A 21,623-nucleotide genomic window follows, 5' to 3' on the forward strand; every position below is an offset into this window, starting at 1 on the left:
CTGTTTTGGGGAGAGGTAACGTGAAACAGCAAAAACGTAGTGAATTTACAGGCCTAAAAATCAAAATAGCAAGTGCTGATTCTTTCTGTTTGTCCAAACCTCCTCCACGTGGCCGACCCACGTACAGAAACCTCCCAGCCACAAACCAGGGAGTGACAAGTTCAGCCCTGTGATCAATTTTAAAGCATCACACAGGCTCCAGACACTTTTCCCAGCACTAAAAAGTGAGGGAAAGCCCTGGGACAGGAGCACAGCCTGGCAAGGGATCATTTGCAGGTGTTCTGAGCTGCGTGGCAGGTAGCTGCAGATATTCCAGATGTCCTCCTGGCACTCCAGAACCGAGCCCTGGCTACCTACGGGTCTGCCACCCATCGGGAGCTGTGACCACCATCACTGAGCACATCAGAGTTCAGATGAACACGGCAGGCAGAGCTTGGGACAGCGTCTTTCATATTCCCCTCATATTTTCAACTCCCTCTCTGCAATGCAGCCCTCCAGCCTCACCTGAACACCAGAGCACTGGCAGTGACACATGGGCTGATGCAGAGCTGAGCTGCTGGCAGGGATTTCCCAGATCCAGTCTGTCTTGCTACTTTTTTATTTCCATTTAGTTTCTCTCTTTCTTTCTCTCTCATTCTCTCTCTACCTTTTTCTCTCTCTCTCTCCCTCTCTTTCTTTCTTTCTTTCTCATTCTTTACCGACAAGCAGCTCCTTTCTATGCTTGCTTTTAATCCAGTAGCAAGCAGCAGGTGCTGACCAGACACCAGCAACAGCAAAGTCCTTCAGTGTTTCTGAGCGAGAGGATGAAGAAGCCAAGAGGGAGGAGAGAAGCTCCAAGCGTTCCCACAGTGCTATTTGAAATACCCTATCTAAATTTGGAATTCCTGGCATAATTAACTTCTTTCTCTGTGATCAAACCTCAGCCTGGCCAGGATGCACACACACACAGTGCTCCCACCCCTGCCAGGGAGAGCTGCCTGCTGTAAACTGTCATGGGAAGTTTCCCCCCTGACCTGGTAATCCAAGTATATCCCAAAACATGTAAATTCCATGCTCTAAACCTTAAATTATTATGTATCTCTAAATATGTTTCCAGAAACTTGCTTCTCTGAAGCAATCAAGTAATTTTTGCCTCTGTTCAAATGTCTTAAAAGCCAAAATCTCTCTATTTGAACATTTCACCTGTGGTTTATTGACTTAGTCCAGCACTTTTCTTCCCTAAATTAGGAAGTGTATTGAAAAGCAGAAGCACTCCCCACACCTAGTCATCTAAATGAAATAGTAAACTCAAAAAAACCCAACCATGAACAATTTTCTCCTATGAATTCTTCCAGTGCCAAGGCACAACTTGAAAAAGGGTCTGATGAAATCACAGCTTCAGACACCTCAGTTCCCAGGCCAAGATCTCCAGGGGTGTCTGCTCAGTGGCACAGCTTTAAAAATCCATCTTGGCCAGTGCCATTCACAGTTGGAAGGAAGAACACTTCTGTTTTCCCCTAATAAAAGGGAATGTCTCAAAAAAAGCAGGGAATTACATCTCGGCTTGAAGGAGCGGGCTTGGAATTAGATGATTTTTAAGGCCCTTCCAACCCAAACCAGCCTGATTCTATGGAACATGAGATAGGTACCTATCACCATCCAAGAGAAGACACCTGAATATGCAGGAATCCCAGGGCTGCTCATCCCAGTGGGCTTTGCACAGGGGCAGGAATGTGCGGGGACGCTTTTGCCGGCGCACGCAGGAGGTGTCTACGTTACCCATAAATGCAAAAGGCACTTGGTGCTTTATGGATGTCGTCCCAAACATGCTGACAGAACTTCCACTAGACCATTACGAGTTTTGTACAAGCTGTGCATTTTACAAGATGAATTGTCTCAAATGTTTTCCCTTAATGCAATTTTTTAAAATCCACTTAGCTGTATGGACAAGTACTTCAGCAAACAATAAACTTCTTTGTTTAGAGCTCAGGAGGAGCTATAAACCACTTCCATCAATAAATTAAAACAGCTTTCCACAGAAGAATCTTGCTGTTAGAAGAATGCATAATATTGAACTTTATAAAAGCAGGAAGAAGGGCTGTGGCTCTCACCAGGAAGCCATAAAAAGCCCTTTCAGATCATACAGCATTTGCTTTTCGTAAGTATTAGATAAGAGATCATAAATTCCCCCCATATGTTAATTACTGTGAAATTATGAAGGGCTTTGGCAAGCACAAGGTAACAAATACACAGACACCGAAGGCTACTCAAACTCAGAATCTCTCCTGGGGGACACATCAGCAGCGAGGGCCTAAAAACTTCCACATCAGTGGGTTTGTAAATCCCAGAAGGCTTTGGGTTGGAAGGCGTCCTGAAGTTCATCTAATTCCACCCCTTACCATGGGCAGGGACACCTTCCATGAGATCAGTTTGCTTTGAGCACCAATCAGCCTGGCCTGGCACACTTCCAATTATTAAGAGATATCCATCCCTATCCCAGCTGTCCATGATAATTCACTGGAAATGCAGTTTTTACCCCTCTTTTTTTTTCCCCCTAGCAAGGTCTTCTCTTACCTGAATTTGGCGAGATGTGTAAACTGCTCATGTCTTTGGAGAGGCCGTTGGTTTTGGGGCTGGAGATGGGGGCACAGGCTGACGTGGCTCGGGGCGGCCTCTTCCCGGGGACCTTCACAGTGGTTCTCAGCAAGTCGATCTCCTTCCCGTGAACGTTCTGCATGTAGTCCTGGGAAGAGAGGAGAAAACCCCAAAAGCCAACATCAAACGGGGAGTTCTGTAAGCAGCAGAATGAATAAACCTGATTTCACAAGGTTTTGGCCCTACATCCTCTGCCAGCACCCACCATATGGTTTTCCCCTTCCTTCCATGTTCTTGATAATTCCTTCCACACATCTCACAACAACTAACCCCAAAAGTCTGGAGCTTTCTCATGGATCCTCCAGCTGGGTAAGAGGTGATTCACAACAGGGCCGTGTGTGGGAATTCACCAGCTAAAGGTCCCAAACAGGAGGAATCAAGGCTGAATGTCCCTCCTGAGCATGTTTATTTGTGCCTCCTCTCTGCCAGTGTTTTATGCCTTTATCTTTTCTCCCTCAAATTTGGCTGGAATGGGTCAGCAGGCACCAAAGTTACAAAAGGGCACCAGCAGGAAGGTTTCAGCAATTCCAACTCTATTTCCTTAGAATATGACCCTTCCTGCACCCACACAAAATATCATCAAAGGGGAAAAATCATGCAAATTGCATCTAATTGATGAGAGCAAGCACGTTTAAAACTAGGAGCCAGAAGTGGGAAAGACATCTGTGTTGCCCAAAGAAGCTGTGGATGCCCCTGGATCCCTGGAAGTGTCCAAGACCAGCTTGGACGGGGCTTGGAGCAACCTGGGATAGTGGAAGGTGTCCCTGGAATGAGAGGAGCTTTAGGGTCCCTTCCAACCCAAACCACTCCAGGACTGTGTGGATTAAGGACCCCAAGAGAAAAAGAGCAATTTGGCGTGGTTGGGAGAAGATCTTGGCTTAAGCTCTTGAGTTAAGCTGGGGACCAAGGAATGAATGGTATTCCTGAGCATCTTCTGCGTGGAGGCCAAAAGTCTGAGCTGCTTTTCAGACAGAACTCGATCACCTCACAGAGACCTGGCTGATGCTGTGGGCATCTCCACGAGGAAAAATGTAACTCCCTGTTGTCCAGGTGATGAGGGCAAGATTTAGCCAGCTTGACAAGTGTAAGACGAAAGACTACCAGCACTGACTAGGCTGGTTCCCAACCCGCAGCACACAGACCTGGACACCACCAGAACACCCACTTCACAAGGAGTTTCCTGAATTCACCCAAAATCTGTCTCACTGCTGCCACAATCCAGGGAGCAATCAGCTCCCTCATCAAGACCCTTTCACCTTTGGTAGTTTTTACAATACAAATTATATATTCTGCTCAAAACCCATCAAAAATCTCGACGAGCAAGGATTTCTTCATCGTTAATAGAAATCGGTGATAAAACCCTCAAACTAAGCCATCACAGCAGCTTATTTTTCCAAGCTGTCTGAGAATTATTACCAGCAAAAGGTGGGGTCTGATCCATTCGTGGGGAGAGGATGCAGAGCTCTGCTGCCAAGAGAAACAAAGGCAATCTACTCAGGAAAATTCCTTCACTAGGTGCTGGAGATGAACAAACGCGCTTCCTCCGTAAATTATCAACTTGGCAGAACTTTCTAGCTCGGGTGTCACTTCTTCACAAATTAAAATACAATAAGCAGAAGATAATTGAGCATTTATTGCTTATGGGCTCTGAAGTGAGCTTTAATCAGAGAGTGACTAAACCTTAGCACATGCTCTTTTCCAATAGTTTTATTTACCGTACAACCAACTTCAACTGGAGAAGGGGGTTTTGGATCCAAATTCTTCAGGTGAAGGGGGGGTGTGACTTCACAACTTGGGAGATGTGGCAGGGTGTCATTAAAGCCCTTTCAACTGGGTGTAAACCAGGCTGAGGTGAGGCACAAAACCACTTGAGGGAGCGTGGGCAAACACAAAACCAACGCGCCTCAGCCGCCGTCAGACCCAAGCGCCTGAACAACAACAGATGCCGGGTAGGTATTAATGTCAGCTTAAATATTTATGGGGATATATCAAATGTAAATAATAAAGGCCCTTTCATCGTGTGCAGGATGCACAGTGATAATCTGCGGGTCTCCCCGAGGAGAGGAGGGCAGGGACCACGTTCCCAGCCCCGTCAGATCCCCGCTTGGGGAATGAAAGTTCAAACTACAAAATGATGCCAGGGCTTCTGAAGCGCAATGGAGGGTTTGATCAGATTAGAACAGATGAGGGTCTTGCTGTCATCTGGAATATGCTGTGTTAAAGAGAAGACAGCAAGCTGGATTTTGATATGCAAATGGTACAGGCATAACTCCCCGAGATGTTAGTTGTAGAAAATGCTGATCCGAGAAAAAAGGGGAAAAAACCCTTTAACAAGGCATGAGGGTAATTCAAAGCCAAGTACTTTTAAACAGCACTTAACAAGTCCCTAGAGCCCACTCAACAGTGGGCCACCCCAGACGTGCCATCTTCTGCCCCTCAACAGCTTGAAAAAGTAGTAATTGCGAATCCATTTGCATTTTTCTTCTCAACTCGTCCGCGTTCATCATTCAGCAAGGCAGGGGGAAAAAAAAATCAAAAAAAATTAAAGCCAGCAGCAAAGCAGAGGGACCCCCTCCCCAAACATGTGGCGCAGAGGAGACGCGGGCGCCCCGATCCCCCGCACCCCGCGCTCGCACCTCCGCCGTCACTTGTTTTCTACATTTCGCTCCTAATTATGTTGCATCTATTGCCATACACTTAATTAGCTGCATTAATGTGATTTCTTTTCACATAGTCAAGCAATTAAGAGCTATGATTGAGTTTCATTCAATTAGCCTCAACAAACATGCTAATTGATGTCCCAGATGCAAATGAGGTGCAGTGAGAGAAACCTGCTAGCAACTGAGAGTTGTGGCGGGGGGACCCGGGGCTCGCAGCTCGCTGGCAGCAGCACGGCTTAACACGGCTCCCCCTCCTCCCAGGGCAGGGGGACACCAGCCATTAGTGCCTGCCTTGTCCCAAAGAGCTCCCTACAGGAGCCACGGGCGGGCGCCGAACCCAGTCGGCGCCGTCCCCCCGGTTCCGGCGGGAGCCGGAGCGCGGCAGAACGTTCCGCTGATCCCGGGAATTGAGGGCTATCCCGAGGTCTCCATCCGGCTCCGAGCTGCTGAGGCACCATGCAGGTGATGGCCTGCAGTCAGCACTAACTGGCAGCTCCATCTTAGTCAGAGCGGGGCGATGCTGCCTCCGCATCCATCAATCCATAATCCCCCAAAACGCGCTCCCCGCGTCGATTCTCATCCCTTTGCGTCCCCGGGTTACCGCTCCGATGCGGCGCCGCCGAGGTGTTAATTTGACTACTCAAGGCCATTGACCATTATCTACAGGACTAAATAAACTGTTAAAATATCAGGGGAAAATCAAGAAAAGCTGTATTGACTGAAGATGACACCAAATATTACTTGACAGCCCCACAAAATGAATTGCCTTGAGTAAGAAAGGAACGATGTGCCATGACACAGAATAATGTAAAGTAAAATTACTTTAGTTCTGCTCTTAATACAGCAGCTCTCTGTTTACAACAGCAGAAATTAATTTAACCAATTAACTGAGCAGAAGCCTTTCAGACATGCAAATTGAGCAAATGGGTATGATCATGTTTTCTAAGCAGGCCTACCAAAAAGAGACACTGCTATTTTTGGGGGCCTCTTTGGACTTCCAATGCCAGCAGCTGTTAAATTTGTAATGATTTCTGATGGTCCTCAAAGCTGGAGAAGACACTCCACCAAAGACCACGAGCTGAACCAAGGCTATGGGGTGGTTCCAGCTTGATGCCTATGTCCAGCCTGGCCTCGGACACTTCCAGGCATCCAGGGGCAGCCACAGCACCTGTGGGCTGGGGCCTCCCCACCCTCACAGGGAACAGTTCCTTCCCAATATCCAGTCAGAATCCACTCTCCTTCAGCTTAAAGCCATTCCCTCTTGTCCTATGCATGGCTGCTCCCTAGAGCCATCCTTAAGTTAAAGCCATGGCTAAGGTTAGTTACCAAAAACATGGATATAAAAAACATTATGGAGTTTGAGGGTTTTCAAATACTACAAGAGATGGTGGATAGAGAGAAAGCCCCTCACTGGGGCTGTAAATGCAGGATCCCCCTGGGTAAAGGGGTTTCCAAGCTCACACTGAAACCACTCACCTCGGGATACAACATATGTCACAACACTAAAATGTAAAAAATTATCTGCTCCTTCCTAGAGGCCTCCCCATGTTTCTTCCATCTGTCCCACTGCCACCCTTTTCCAATGCACCACATATGGAATGAGAGACTCTCTGAGAGCAGTGACTTTCCCTGGCTGTAATGGTACACAGGTATGAGCATCACACTTTTTTCTTCCTTTTCAGCTATTCCAATCTCTCAGAAGCCTGTTTTTCCATCACTAGGAACAGGTCCAGGCTAAGAATCCTCCCCAGATCTGTGCCTGGTTTCCACATAGCTCCTAATGAGCTTCTTCCCCATCCCTGAAGTGTCCAAGGCCAGGCTGGATGGGGATGTGAACAACCTGGTCTAGTGGAAGGTGTCCCTGCCCATGGCAGGGAGATGGAATGAGATGAGCTTCAAGGTCCCTTCCAACCCAAACTGTTCTGTGATTCTACAAGAAACACCTTCATTTTGTGGCAGTTTTCCCCCAGTGTTCAATGGGACATAACACTCCTAAGGCTCCACGTACTGAGGTTGAAATAGTGTTTCCTGATCTGAGGCGTAATAAAAATTATTATGGAAAAGGAAGTTTATGGTTGCACCTCTGGATGACATTTTAAAGACCGCGTGCAGTGTATTTTTTGAAAGACAATCCCAATTTTGTGAGCTGACCTATTGGACCCACAAAACCTATTGTTCACCCTCAGCAACAACCAAATCCTCTTCCCCCCAAACCAGAGCAGCCTGGGAAATTGGATGGAGCCCTGACTTTTGTGCCTCTCTGTGGCAGTCAGACATTTTTATTGCAAAACGCCGTCTGGAAAAGATGCAAAACAAAATTGCTAAACTGCAAAAAAAGAAGAAAAGGAAGGGGGAGGGGTGGGGAGGGAGAAGAAAAAAAACAAAAGGCCCCCTTCCCTTTGCTTATTGAGTTCAAAGGCATAACATGCAGCACCCTGCAGCAAATGGGAAGCTACACTAATTTTAAAGCCATAAAACGCTATAAAGTGCCCTGCGGGGCAGGACTACACTGGAGCTAGTTGCACCTAAATAAGCCATGGTTCATTTACTTCGCAGCTTAGCCTAATGTAATCATCAGCAGATTCCTAGCCTAGAGTTGTAACAGGCATGGAGCCGCTGCCGCCGAGGCGACACTCCCAGCCATGGAGGGGCCGCCGCCACATCGCCGTTGATTAGAAAATTTTTCAGTTTTGACAAGCCCTTAATGAACATAAATCGCTCCTTGATTGGTTTCCGTGTGGGGCCACAGGCACACCTAAGACGAAACAACACAACACACACACACACACACACACACACACAAAAAAAAGTCTCCCCAACTCCTCGCCCTCGCTGCTTTTCCCAGGAAGGGCCTGAGCCGCGGATGGACGGTCGGGATACGAGCCACAGTGGAATATATTCATCAAATGGTCCTGGGAAATTAGCTGTTCCCACCCCCCTCTCGCATATAAACACGGCCATAATATCATTCAGCTTCATAATGCATAGTTAGTCTCAAGGAAAGCCATGAAATGTTATCTTCTGAGGAGAACAGAGGGATGGAAACGCATTCTGGAAAACACTGCTCACCCTAAAGCGCTCTGTCCTGACAAAAAGAAGGTCATCATGAATCTGTTTGCTTCACGTTGGGAATCAAGAACATTAAATTTCAGTAATAAAAAGCACTGGCTATACCTCTACCGTGGTGTTAATCAGCTCCATCAGTGTTGCAGGGGCAGGGGAGGAAGTCAGGGCAACACTTGGAACACAACAGCAACAAAATGTTGGCTTTTTTGTAAATGGATCGCTTATTTGCATAAAAGTTTAAGGAAACTCTTCCCCTTGCACTTCACTTCTCATTCAGCCTTTGTAATGAGAGCTGCTGTAAAAGACAAACCAGAGTTTTACCACCCTGAGTAATTTATGAAGCATTTATACCCACAGCAGTTAGCTCGGCTGGACAGGAAGCTCTAATTTTATAAACCCCCCTGATTAATTAATAGCTTGGCTTTTGCCTTTTAAATTGCAACTCATTCGGATCCTAAGAATTTTCCTTGACTTTCTGAAGAGAGAGCAGGCAGACAGGACACCGAAACGCGTGTTTGCTCCAGCCTGTGCAGCTCTGCCAAAGCACAGTTTTGTTTGCCACACGACTGAGTGTCGACTCCCTCGAGGGCACTGAGGCCTGGACAGATCCTTGTGGGTCCCTTCCCACTCAGGATATTCTGTGGTTCTATGATCTTCCTCAGTTTTATGTTTTTCCCCCCATTTTATCTTCACTCTGTTACATCTTTCAGGTTAAGATAATAAAGAAGTTTTCCAGGGAGCTCCAAAGTGTCTGAGTGATCTGTACAGCTACAGCACTTTATAAAAATAATCAGAAATTACTAGGCTCATATTTAACTGTTCTATCATTCATTTTTTCCTATCCTAACCAATATTTCAGGCATGTTAATGCATGAAATAGTAACTACAACAAAAGTTTACACAAGCTTCAGATTTATCCTCATCAATACTCAAACTGTAGCTCTGCAGCGTTCGTTCTGGTCACTGCTCTCTCAGGAGGGAGAGCTACATCACATGTGGGAAGTAACACAGAATCCCAGAACGGTTTGGGTTGGAAGGGACCTTAAAGCCCACCCTGTTCCACCCCCCTGCCATGGGCACGGACCTTTCCACCATCCCAGGTTGCTCCAAGCCCTGTCCAACCTGGCCTTGAGGACTTCCAGGGTCCTTTTGTCAGTCCAAGTCTCTAATCAGCCAAAGGCTGATTTAGGGATCAGTTGTTGATAGGAAATGCCAGTTAAAAGGCCCTTCAGAGCCAGCCAATATCCAGCTTTACATTCCTTCAGAGCAAAAATGGGGGGGCGGGGGGGGAAGGACACACACAGTGGTATTTTAGAAATGTATGAGCATGAATATTTCTATTAAAGCAACACAAACAACACACTTCAGAGCTATTGAACTGCCTGAGGTAACACAAGCCTGGAAACAAGGCTGAGCTGCAACGATGGCTGTGGGGGATATTCCTAATGGGAAGGGGAGCGCGGTTCCCTCGGCTGGAGCAGCAGCAGGCTCCGGGTGCTGACTGGCCACACAGGACACCACACTGTTCTCCAGCATGAGGGGAGATGGGATCCTGCATTTGCAAGCAGGCTTTCTGTCTCCAAATAGTTCAGGAAAATCACACAAGCTGGTAACAACAATTTCAACTGCAGCTCTGAGAAAAACGCTGGGACCCGAGAAAGGCGCACGGAGCTACAACACTTCCAGATACCAACACAGAGGAGGTTCTCAAATGCCTCCTGCTTCTCACCATCTGCTTTTCCTGGAGGAAATGGCCAAGCAGAGAAAGCTCAAATGACACCTCAAGTCTTAAGGAATTTTACAGTGCCTGGGGTTTGTAGGGTATTCCCAGAGTGTGTCTGTATAATGCATTGCTGAAGCTCTTGTGCCAAGTTTAGCCTGGTGTTGGGTCTGACTCCTTACCAGGCTGAAATGCTGCCTTTTAAAAAAATTATTTGAGAACAATAATCCAATTTGTTATAGCAGAACAACACTGCTAATGCTCACATGAGCTGCTCACCCAGCCAGCGCTGTATTTAAGAGAGAATTTAGAACTGTGGCTGCTGTGGGATGAATTGAGCAAACCAGGTGAATCCACACATCTCTCATGGAGATAAAGCCAGATATCCCCCCGCCTTGAGGACAGTTACAATCCCCAGGTCATTAAACCAGAGCAGTGAGGATGAAGGTTAAAGGCTGCAGCAAGCAAACACCAACCTTGCTGTGTAGATACACGGGGTTTGTGTACCAGGTGCGTTCTAGATGGGCATCACACCTTCCTTCTCACGTATTTAAGAAGCTCTTCATCCCCCATAAGGTGCCCCAGCACTGTGCTTTTATTTCAAATCAAATCTAGACCAGACTAAACATAAAAGGGGAAAACTGCCCTTACCAAAACCTAAGCTGTTTTCAGCCCTTTCCCCCTCCTTTTCTCCTCTTCGTAAACGAGGTGCAGCGCTGGTGAAGATACAAGAGCAGAAAATGGACATGCACAGCTAAAGCTTTGTCATGTGCTGACCTGTGGCACGCTGGCAGCCCTGTGGCAGGCAGCCAGTGGTGAGACATCATCAGCTATTCATCGGGAGAAGGCTCAGATGAAGCAGTGCTGCCCAGCAGGTATCCCGGCGAATGCATTCCGGGAGCCCTCGCGCAGGGCATCCCGCCATTAAAAAGCCGGGAGATGCCTCGACAAATTCCCCCGGGGCCCTTTGGGGAGGCTGACATGGAATTTGCCGGCCAGAATTTTAGTGATCCACTCCACGGCTCTGCTCCAGAAGCCCAAGATGAATAGGGAGCTCTGGTGAACTTTGAAGCCTGCGGGTCAAAGTTCTCTCTCATTATCCCCAACCATTTTCTATCGGCGGAGCTCCTCGGCATCCCAAGGGACGGGAAGGTTTGAGGCTCTTGAAAAAACCTGACATGACCAAGTCAGGAAACAGTAGGGTGCTTATGTACATATATTTTTCTTCCCCCATTTTCCTCTCCCCCCACTTCCTTGAAAAGAAAGGAGAAGGATTTCGCTATTGTGTCAAACATCAACCTGGTGGCATCAGGAGTCACTCATTTAGCTGGCACAATGCTGCACTCATTTCAACACGCTGCCCTGCCAAACAGGCCTGACCCTCCCAGGGACACCTCCTCTGCAAGAAAGGGCCTAATTTGATTTTTCCCTCCCCACCCCAAAAGCTTTCATTCTGTAGGCAATGCTTTCAAGGAGGATGTCAGGGCTGGTTTCTGCAATACGTATTTTCTACGCTAAAACCTCTGCTTTGTGCCTGAGCCACATCTGGCAGAGACAACTGATCCGCTTGTGGCCAAACCTCGAGCAATAGTTAACACAGTGCTCACCACCAGCCACTACACATTGTAATTGGTCTTTGCAACACAAGGTGTTATGCTCTGACTCAAACCACAGGCTGAACAGACCAAATGATCTCCTGAATTTACTTTTTCTGCCACCACTAGAGGCCAGCCCACCTTTCGCTGCAATTAAAAATTCACTCCAGAATTAAGAGGGCAACATTTTGATTAACTAAAATGACCTGCACATTTGAAACAACCCAAATCGAACTGGTCAGATTAGAGCCAGGCTTTACATAAGTTTAGGAAACTGACTTTAGATGGCTAACAGAAACTCTTTTCTTCACTGCTGCTTTATGGGAAACTTGGTAGGAATAAGGCCCTGCTTTTTCAAAACAATGTAAGAAATTATCCCAGACAGCAATGCAAGCACAGCATTAAAAATTCATCGCTTTGGCTTTGTTGTGAAAAAAAGGAACAAAACATTACTGATAAACAAAAAACAGCAAAAGCAAAACAGCATCAGAGTCCTGTTCGGGGGAAGAACCTCTCACCTGGCAATCCACAAGAAGAAATTGTGACATTCCTGCCAACAAAGTTTAGTACAAAGTGTACTGGGAGTGTGACAGAGACTTAAAATCTCTGTGGTTCCCTCACAAACCCCTCCGATCCACGCAGGGAGCAAACGGCAACACCGAGCCGAGCACCTTCTTCCTGGGGTGGGGGGGCATGGTGGGGGACAGAGGGAAACAATTACAGGCTGGTAATTACTTCTTCTTTAAATGGATTCTCTCTAATCTCCGATGGATTTACCTCTAATCTCAAAGTAATTACGTGTAACCTCAATGGATTCTTACTCTGGGGGAGCCGCCGCAGCTCCGGGGGAGCCCGCAGAGAAGAAGTTTCTCTATTGTCTGCCAGAGCAATGAAAAACTAACACGTGCACGGCCCTGCCAGGAACAATAGAGCCCTTCCAGCAGCCAGGAAGGGGCCAGGGCACACACAACAGCCTCCTCCTTGCTGATGACCAGCACAATCGAAGGCAGACTCAGGTGGCAGCTCCATGGGGCCACACAGTAGCCGTGCTCCCCTTCTGGGAGCCATACCAATACACCAATTTGGGTATTTCAGGGCTACTTCACAGCAGAATTACTCAAATTTAGAGGCACTGAAAGCGACCAAATTGGGCAGAAAGACGTGAACTACATCACACAAAGGAGCAGTGAAAACCCTGCTCCAGAACGCAAGGGCTGAGGGACAAGCTTCCTGATGGGAAGCAGCAATGCCTTGAAGCTACTTGTCATCTAATTTACTACGTAATTTTTAAGAGACATGGACATCACATCAGAAGCTAGAGCAAAGCATCACTATGGCAGGACCTGAGACTCTAAAATCTTGTGTCAAGGCAGAGAAAAAGTGCTCATATTCCACAGACAGGGAACAGCCAGTCGGGGCAAGCACAGCATCAGTGTGGCCAGACGTGGATGTGGCACTTGGGGACGTGGTTTAGTGCTGGGCTTACAGCTGGGCTTGATGATCTCAGAGGGCTTTCCAACCTTAATGATTCTAGGGTTCCATGCTCCTCAGACACCACCCATCTAAAGCAGAAGTTTCCTGCCAGTTCCAGGTGCAAGTCTATAAACCTCAGAGTTTATAGAAAGTGCATCAAAACCTTGATTTTCACTCCTTATGTAAAAGTGCTTGGGAGCCCAAAATGCCACCAACAACTGGCCCTGAAAGCATTCCAAGTGGCAACCCTCTGATTTTCATACGTGGGATGATGATAAAATACAAGATCAGATAGTATATAAAACCACATATCTATCTATCTATCTATCTATCTATCTATCTATCTATCTATCTATCTATCTCGTATTTATTATTTAACCTTGGTGAGGGTCACACCATGATTTTTGGGGTGGGCTGGTCATGAATGGGATCTCTGTGCTCCTTCTATCCCCAAGTCCATAACTGGAATTGTGTCACACACTCTGGGGGACAGGAAACATCCTTGGACAATGACAAATGTCCCAACGTGGAAAACTTGTATGGAACATATTTTAATGGCTAGGCCATTTCCAAAAAGCTGCTCAGAATTACTGCTGAACAAACCACAAGCACTGCACACTGACAGCGACCTCTCCTCACTCTTTACTACCTCTAGGAAAGTTTTCCTTATAAAACACTGCTGTTTTTTTAACCCATAAAAGAGTTAGCAGAAAATAAAGGCTCGAACAGCTCCTGGGATGCAAGGAAGCCCCAGTCCCAGGGGATTCAAAGGGAGTGCACTCAGACTTGCAGCAGGGAGGTTCATTTCAGATGATGACTCTTTGAGAGGGAGGGGAACGAAGAGAGAGGAAGAAGCTCCTCCACTGAAGTGGTCTCACCAAAGCCACGTGTGACGTTGCTCTGCAGGGCTGCTGAACGTTCCGGGAGCAGGGAGTACTTACGTGCAGGCTGGGATGGTAGGTCAGCACGCCGTTGTCACACAGCGTCACGTACTTCTTCTTCCACTCCTTATTCAGGGACTTGCCACTCCGCTTTAGCAGCATCCCCTAGTGGGGGGAGGAGAGAGAGAGAGAGAGAAAGAGAGAGAAAGAAAAGGTTAAACACCCTCCAGACAACACACAACTGCCTAAGACACAGAGAGAAGGGTAATCGCGAGCGTTTTCGGAGAGGCTTTCTCCTGCAAGTTACTCTCTTTGCTCTGCCTCTCCCACAGTGCACATTCCCTCCATTGGCTTCGTCCAATGGGTAGAAAAAGCCCCTTTTGCACTGAATTCTATGCCTCAGGAAAGCACACTTTGGTGTGATGACACAGAGTAAGGTGAGCCACGTGGATTCCCAGCTGATGGAGACACCCTGCTCTGCATTTCCTCACCCTCCAAAAAAAATGATGAGCCCTAGGCTGAGGGAGGATCCTGCTGTGTGGCCTCCCTTCAGCATGCTCCTGGGGATTCCTTGCCCACAAAAGAGCACACATGAGTGTTCTCATTCCCTCTGCAGAAAGGCGACACCACCATGGAAACCCCTCCTGGCTACTCATTCCAGCTGAAGAGACCCCAACCGCAGGCAAGAGCAGCAAGACAGAATCAGAGCAAATACAAAGCTTTTCCAGTAAATCCTGGATAATTTAATGACAGAGGTGTGATAGAAGGGAAAAGGAGGTGGGCAAAGTGAATCACCTTTCCACACACCATATCCAATCTAAACATCAGGGATGAATGCCAACAATCACAGAATCCCAGAACGGTTCAGGTTGGAAGGGACGTTAAAACGCATCCAGTTCCAACCCCCTGCCATGGGCAGGGACACCTTCCACCATCCCAGCTTGCTCCAAGCCCTGTCCAACCTGTCCTGGAACACTTCCAGGAATGGGGCAGCCATAACTTCTCATCAACAGCAAAGATTAGAAGTCATCATTGTATTCCAACAGACAAACAGACAGGAACTGCTGCTGTACATTCAGCTGTTCTCAGCTGAAAACCAGAAACTCACTTTGAAAAATAAAATCCCACGTGCTGTAGAGCACTCAAGGTGGTAGGTATATCAAGAATGCACTTCCTGAGGAAATTTTAATTTCCAAACCCAAGCCAGAAGGCAGTTCCTAATGAATCCAGACAGTACTGCGGTTGTGCAAAGCCTTCCTGGAATGTCCAGTGGAGACCCTGTGGTCAGTACCCACACCACAGGGATGCACTGGTGTCTCAGATCAAGCTCTGAACAAAGCAGACGCTAATATCAATTTCATTAAATCAAAGCCAGGAATCCACCCAACACAGACTTCAGTTCCTGAATCCCTATAAAACTAATTTTTCCCTTCTCATGTACAAGGCAAGTAAAACAAAGGGAAAACAGAACACGGAAAGATGCCCTGCCAAGCACGGTGCTTCCAACTCCCATGGAGCTGTTCTTGTTGAAGGTGGTTTAAAGCTTGAAAACAAGTTCCACTGTTTGTTTTCCCATTAAACCTGCAGCTTTATGAAGTGATTCCTCTGCAGAACCAACCCCAAAGCCAGGAGGGGACACAGGCCAGCTCTACTCAAGTAAAAGTCCTGCTCCTGGCCACATGGCTGGAATAGAACTTCAGAGAAGAACCCATCCCAAATTCAAGGCAATCCAAGGACGGGACCGTGAAGAAAAGCTCGTGTTGGACACCTGAATTACACAGCAATCCAAACTCCCAACTTCCTGCCTGTCTGGGGTGGGGTGGGTGGTCACGTGTCTGGTTTTTTTTTTTTGTGCTGTTCCTTGCTAGAACTCAAAACTTTTTCAAGGAGAACGGGGTTTCTGAAACGCCTCCTCAGCAAAGCTCCTGCGAGCGCGAGCGGCTCATCCCAATTACCGCCTGCCAGCGCTTGGAGACGTTGTTTTCTTCTATTAAAAAATGAAAGCTTATTTCTGCCTTTGACTCTCCTGTTTGTCTATAGGAGGTGATCTGTCTCTTCACCTTTCCCATCTTTCATACCTCACCTGCAGCACGGCGCTGGCGTTTAGGGGGACCCAATTCTAGTTAGTGCTGTGCCGTGGGGATCAAAAATTACTGTTTCCCTGCACTGGTTTGTTCTTCAGACCTTCTAATGGGGAAAAAGCACTAAGGATCACAATGGGGATTTTTTTTTTTTCCCCTCTGCCTTTTTTTTTTTCAAGTTTTGAAGCCAGTAAAATGTATGTATTTCATAACCTTTTAACTGCCCCCCTTTGCTATACAGAAAACATGTCATTACTTATGTAATTTTCAATTCATGCCAATTGTAATCTCAATAAATAGTAAAAATCTACCACGGTTGTGGTTTTTACTACTTTAAGTTTTGCTACTATCGAAGTATGAATTTTGACAGTCTAGTTTGGGATCTAAATGAAGAAAATTATTCAAAATGAGGCTTTGCCAGGCTTTTAAAGCAGAACTCTGTGCTTTGGTGTTAAAAAAAACCAAAAAAACCAACCCTCCCAGCTCAGAACTGAATACGAATGATGGACCTATTTGTGCCTAACTAACAAACCAGACTTCCCAATCCATTTTCTTCAGGCATTCCTTTGGCAAACAGAATCATTTTCACATTATGCGATAATTAAAAGTATCTTGAAGTACCTGGAGAGGAAACTGCTCTGAATACAAGGAGCTAACTTAAAGTGCAATAAAGCAAAGCAGCCCATATAAAGCACAGTTTTTATCCCCAAGGCCACCACTTTGTGGTAATTTTATAGAACGGTCTGGAGAAATGGTCTTAGAATCAGAGTTTAGATCAGTTATAAACGCACTTTAACATTAGCCACACTTAAAAAAAAATAAATGGCTCACATATGACAAGAAATGTTATTTAACAGGAAAAAAAAAAAACCCAACACCTTTCCTTCAGTCAGATTATGGCTACATTGGAGTCAGATCAGATCCTGTGCTGAGGAAACGACATCCAGGGGGTCCTGCTGATCCCTGGTACCTCCAAGGCAACTCAGGGGCAGCTTGGGCATGTCCCCAGCCACTGCCAAACAGGTCCCCACGTACACACAGCACACTGGAAAAATCCCACTGAGTCCCCAAGCTACACAGTAAGAGACTAAGTCAATCTTCGACTCCAAATACCAATTTTTTTGGCCTAAATAATCCCTGCCTTAAATTATTATTAACTGGACAATGCTGTTTTCCCTAATTTGTATGAAATCTTTCATTTCTTACAGCCCTCCATCAGCAGTTGGCTGCAGCTGACTCAAAGCCTCCAGACCCAACACTGAGAATTTAACACCTCCGATTTCCACACACAGAAGAGCTTCACACCTCAAATCACTTTTTTTTTTTACCACCTTCCCTCCCAAACTGCAGTTCTGTGTTTAAGGGAGGAATGGTTTCTCCAAGCAGACTCCTCCAGCCTGTGGTTTTAAGGAGCTGGAGGAAAAAAGGCTCCAAGTGGAGCACACGGACCGCAGTCCCTGGGTTCTGCTGGAGGATCCACGGGGCGAAGGGAGCGGCCGCCCGTAGGTACCTCGGGCTCTCCATCAGTAATGTGTGTGCTACGTCTACTCCCAGGAGGTCATTGCAAGCCAAAAGCAATGTTAAGTGTACAAGCTTTAAATAACTTACAAAGTTAATGTAATGAATGCAAGTGTGATCTGAAATCCATCACTCAGTGGCTTGCTGTAGCCTCAAGCTGTGATAAAACACCACTCATAAATTTATATTAAAACTCTGTTCGATAGCAATTATTTACCAACAAAGATTTATTGATTGCATTTGCTGTTAGGGACTGGGGCCCTAACTGAGTCAATCAGCTTAGGCTGCTGAGCTCCAGGGCACCTGGGGAAGTTACAGACTGCCAGCAGGCTCTGCAATCCCAACATTACCGTGGGAGCAAGAGCAGCTAATGAAAAGCCGCCAGCCTCGGATTGATTGGAGCTAAGGTGGAAAAAAAACAACACACCCAGCACTGGTCAAGGCACCAGGGCATGTCATACACCCAGTTCATCTGAATACTCAGCAACCAGCTGCTCTGGGTGCCTTCTGTGAGCTCCAAAGCCTGCCTGCTGAAATAACAACTCAATGGCGAAACAATGATCAATTTGTTCTGCAGAAGTATTTCAGGGTTTAAATAGCAAATTATTGGCATTTTAAAAAGTGACCTCCTGAAGTTGCTTAATGCTGCATTGAAGATACTGGCAGGTGAGAAGCCTTAAAAATGGTCTTTGAAGTCAGCAGAGCCAAGAGTGGACCTTCTGGAAAAGGAAATAAGGTACCTACAAAGCAGGGGTTGGAACTAGATGAATTTAGGATCCCATCCAACCCAAACCATTCCATGATTCCACTTTGGTTTCTGTTTTCTGTCAGAAAAGGATCTGCCATGGCTTCTGTTTCTTCCCCTTCCCTGATTTTTAGCTGACCCCCATATTGTTTCTCTGATGCTGTTCTGACAGAATGAAATAGGTAATCTCACACTTCAACAGCACAAATTCCTAATTTTCCACTCAGGTCTGTAGTTCCCACAGCCATGATTAGCAGCTAGCACTGCTAGGAATTCCCTACAGCTCCTGTGCATCCTGTTCAGAAAAGAAAAGCTCTCACTCATGAAAAACATCGTCCCTCAAACAACTCCAAAGGCAGCCACTCAGTCAGGATCACAAATTAATTGTTACATACAAATTCTGGTCAAGAAAACACCCACTTCCTGTAAATCTATTAACTTGGAGAACAAACGCTGGTGAATCCTCCAGGATTCCATGACCAGCCAACTCTGCACTGGTATCACCTGGTAATAAACAAGAGGTTAATCCTTAAGAGAGATTTTTTGCTTGCAGAAGATTTAATTCTAACAGGTTTCTAGTGTTCAAGTCCATTCTTCCAGCACATGGCAGACACCAGCTCAGACTGTTTCACCTCCAAACAACACCTGCGTGCCAAAGGAAGCTTTTGGTAATCGCTGAATCACTGCTCCATAGAGAGCCATGGAATCCCAGATGGTTTGGGCTGGAATGACCTTAAAGCTCATCTCATTTCATCCCCTATCATGGGCAGGGACACCTTCCACTGGATGAGGTTGCTCTCTCTTTAAAGCCTCTAGGGAATAAACTCTTGAAGATTCCTACTGGGTTGGGAATCCTTCCATAAAAATAGAACTTGTTTTCTCAGTTTCCCAGACTTTAGTCTTTTTTTCCCCAGGAATTTAAGGGAATGCTGCTTGGTCTCCTGGTCAATGAGATATGAAGCTGGTTTAAGTTTTTACACTTGGAAAGCCATAGCAAACTTCCCTCTCCCTTCTGATACCTAAAACGGGCTTACACAAAAGAGGGAGAGGGACTTTGGACAAGGCTCTGGAGGGACAGGACAAGGGGGAGTGGATTCAAATTATAAGAGGGCAGGGTTAGATGGGATATTGGGAAGGAATTGTTCCCTGGGAGGGTGGGCAGGCCCTGGCTCAGGGTGCCCAGAGCAGCTGGGGCTGCCCCTGGATCCCTGGCAGTGCCCAAGGCCAGGCTGGACATTGGGGCTTGGAGCAGCCTGGGACAGTGGGAGGTGTCCCTGCCCGTGGCAGGGGTGGAATGGGACGAGCTTTAATGTCCCTTCCAACCCAAACCATTCTGGGATTCTGTGATCTCTTACAGTAGCAGTGCACAACTGAGGACCAAGTGAACCACAAAAAAAAAAAAAAAATAAAAGGCTACAAGAACTTGGAGTGGCTCTGTAGTGTTCTGAAAACAGGAAAGCTCAAACACTCTCCAACTTCAGTATCTAACAGCAACATTGCAAAAAAAACCCCAAAACCCCTGGATGTTCTCACTACAGTTGTGCACATGGAAAACCCCTCCCACCTCCCTTAAAAACTGGCACAGCAGCAGCAGAGTTTTGCTACAAAGATGCTCCCACCTTGAAGAAACCATTCAAATTATGTTCTGCACCTTTATGAGAAAATGAAATCAGAACATTGTACCCAATTCTCCTCTAACATTCCCTAAACACAAGGCAGTGACTGTGCAGCAGGTAATTACTCCATGAATGGTTACCTAATGCTGGGGCTGATCAGCCACGATTTCCATTTGAAGACAAAGAACAGAGAGGATCTAACACCTGACTTGCAGCAAAAGATAATGGCTGTGCTTAAACTTGAAGGACAATCAACCTGCAACTCGTTAATTTCCAAGCTCTCTGCACACAAGCTACTAAAGAAAATTTGAGAGATGTACTGAAAAACACCCCAACGCTGATTAAGCAACTCTTAGGGTTCATCACAGCACCAGCAACGAGGATTGCCACCTCCAACAAAGGACAGCCACCAAATTCCTGCAAGGAACAGCAGCACTATGGACAAAGTTGATGGGGAGAACAAACTTAGTGTTTGCTGTTACTGCATCTTTATCTTTAATCCCAGAATGGTTTGGGATGGAAGGGAGCTTAAAGACCATCTCACTGCACCCCCTGCCATGGGCAGGGACACCTTTCACTAGCCCAGGTTGCTCCCAGCTCCGTCCAACCTGGCCTTGATTACTGACTGCTCCAATATTTCAGCCTCTAGATTTTGCCAACACAGGTAATACACAAGTTCCTCCAACTCTTGTTGAGTTCTCCTTCAGCTGACAGCTCTGGGACAGGGGCACTCTTCCCTTAGCCCTACTTTATGACTGTTTCTGAAATGAGACTTTATAAAATCATCAGCACGTTGCAAACTCTACAGGTACGGCCACCACACATCCTTCCTGTGGAGTCGAATGTTCCAGTATGTTACGAAATGCAATCAGGTATTTAAGGGACTGGCACATCTTCCACTCTAACCCCGGTTTACCTCTCTGAACAGGACACAGCACCCAGCAAATCACCTTATTCTCCTGCCTTGCAGTAGTTTCTGCCTCTGTTGCCTTCCAAGACTTGTTCTGCTTACTCTGGACTGCTAAAAACACAGGACAAGAAGAATCCCAGCCCTTAATAATCTCCAGTAGCTGGTTTATTAACCCCTTGGCACTGGCAGTTGTGGTTTCCCTGACACCAGTGAAATGCACTTCGATGCACTTTCCTCCTGGTCGAAGGAAAACCAGCGCTGGGCGGCGGATCCGGTGCGAGCAAACACGGCTGCGTGCCGCGCTTAATTTGGGAGAGGCTCCGAGAGCCGGAATGTTCGGGAACGGCTGAAGGGGCAGGCATGAAAAGGAAGCAACAGAACGCTGACTTCTCTCGAGAAACAAACTGAGGGCTGGGTGGGTGATGGAAAACAAGGGATCATCGTGCAGGCATTACCGCTTCTAGGCAGATGAGCCGCTTTTCCTTACAGGAGCGCTCCCTTCCCTGATCCCTGAAATTCTCTTTATCATATTTTATATAAAGTAGGGACGGGGATGGGGACGGGGGGAGCGGAAGGGGAGAAAAGCCATGAAAAGCTTAAAACCCAATTTTAACTTTCTCTCCTGACACTATACTGTTTCCATAGAAACATCAGGAAGACCACTTAAGAGCAGCTTTTTTTTTTTTGTAGCCATGTTTGGCACCATACCCCTCCCCTGGACAAC

At 46.6% G+C, this 21,623-nt stretch overlaps 1 protein-coding gene across 1 annotated transcript in view; it reads right to left on the bottom strand.

Annotated features, from left to right (window-relative positions):
• AGAP1 (ArfGAP with GTPase domain, ankyrin repeat and PH domain 1) overlaps positions 1–21,623 on the bottom strand; it is a 248,519-nt gene that overhangs the window by 111,369 nt on the left and 115,527 nt on the right. Inside the window, 2 exon segments of the mRNA XM_039555487.1 lie at positions 2,554–2,722; positions 14,090–14,194. Coding sequence (XP_039411421.1) covers positions 2,554–2,722; positions 14,090–14,194 — 274 coding nt within the window.

Source organism: Corvus cornix, chromosome 7 (assembly GCF_000738735.6).
Source record: "Corvus cornix cornix isolate S_Up_H32 chromosome 7, ASM73873v5, whole genome shotgun sequence".
Lineage (NCBI taxonomy): Eukaryota > Metazoa > Chordata > Aves > Passeriformes > Corvidae > Corvus > Corvus cornix.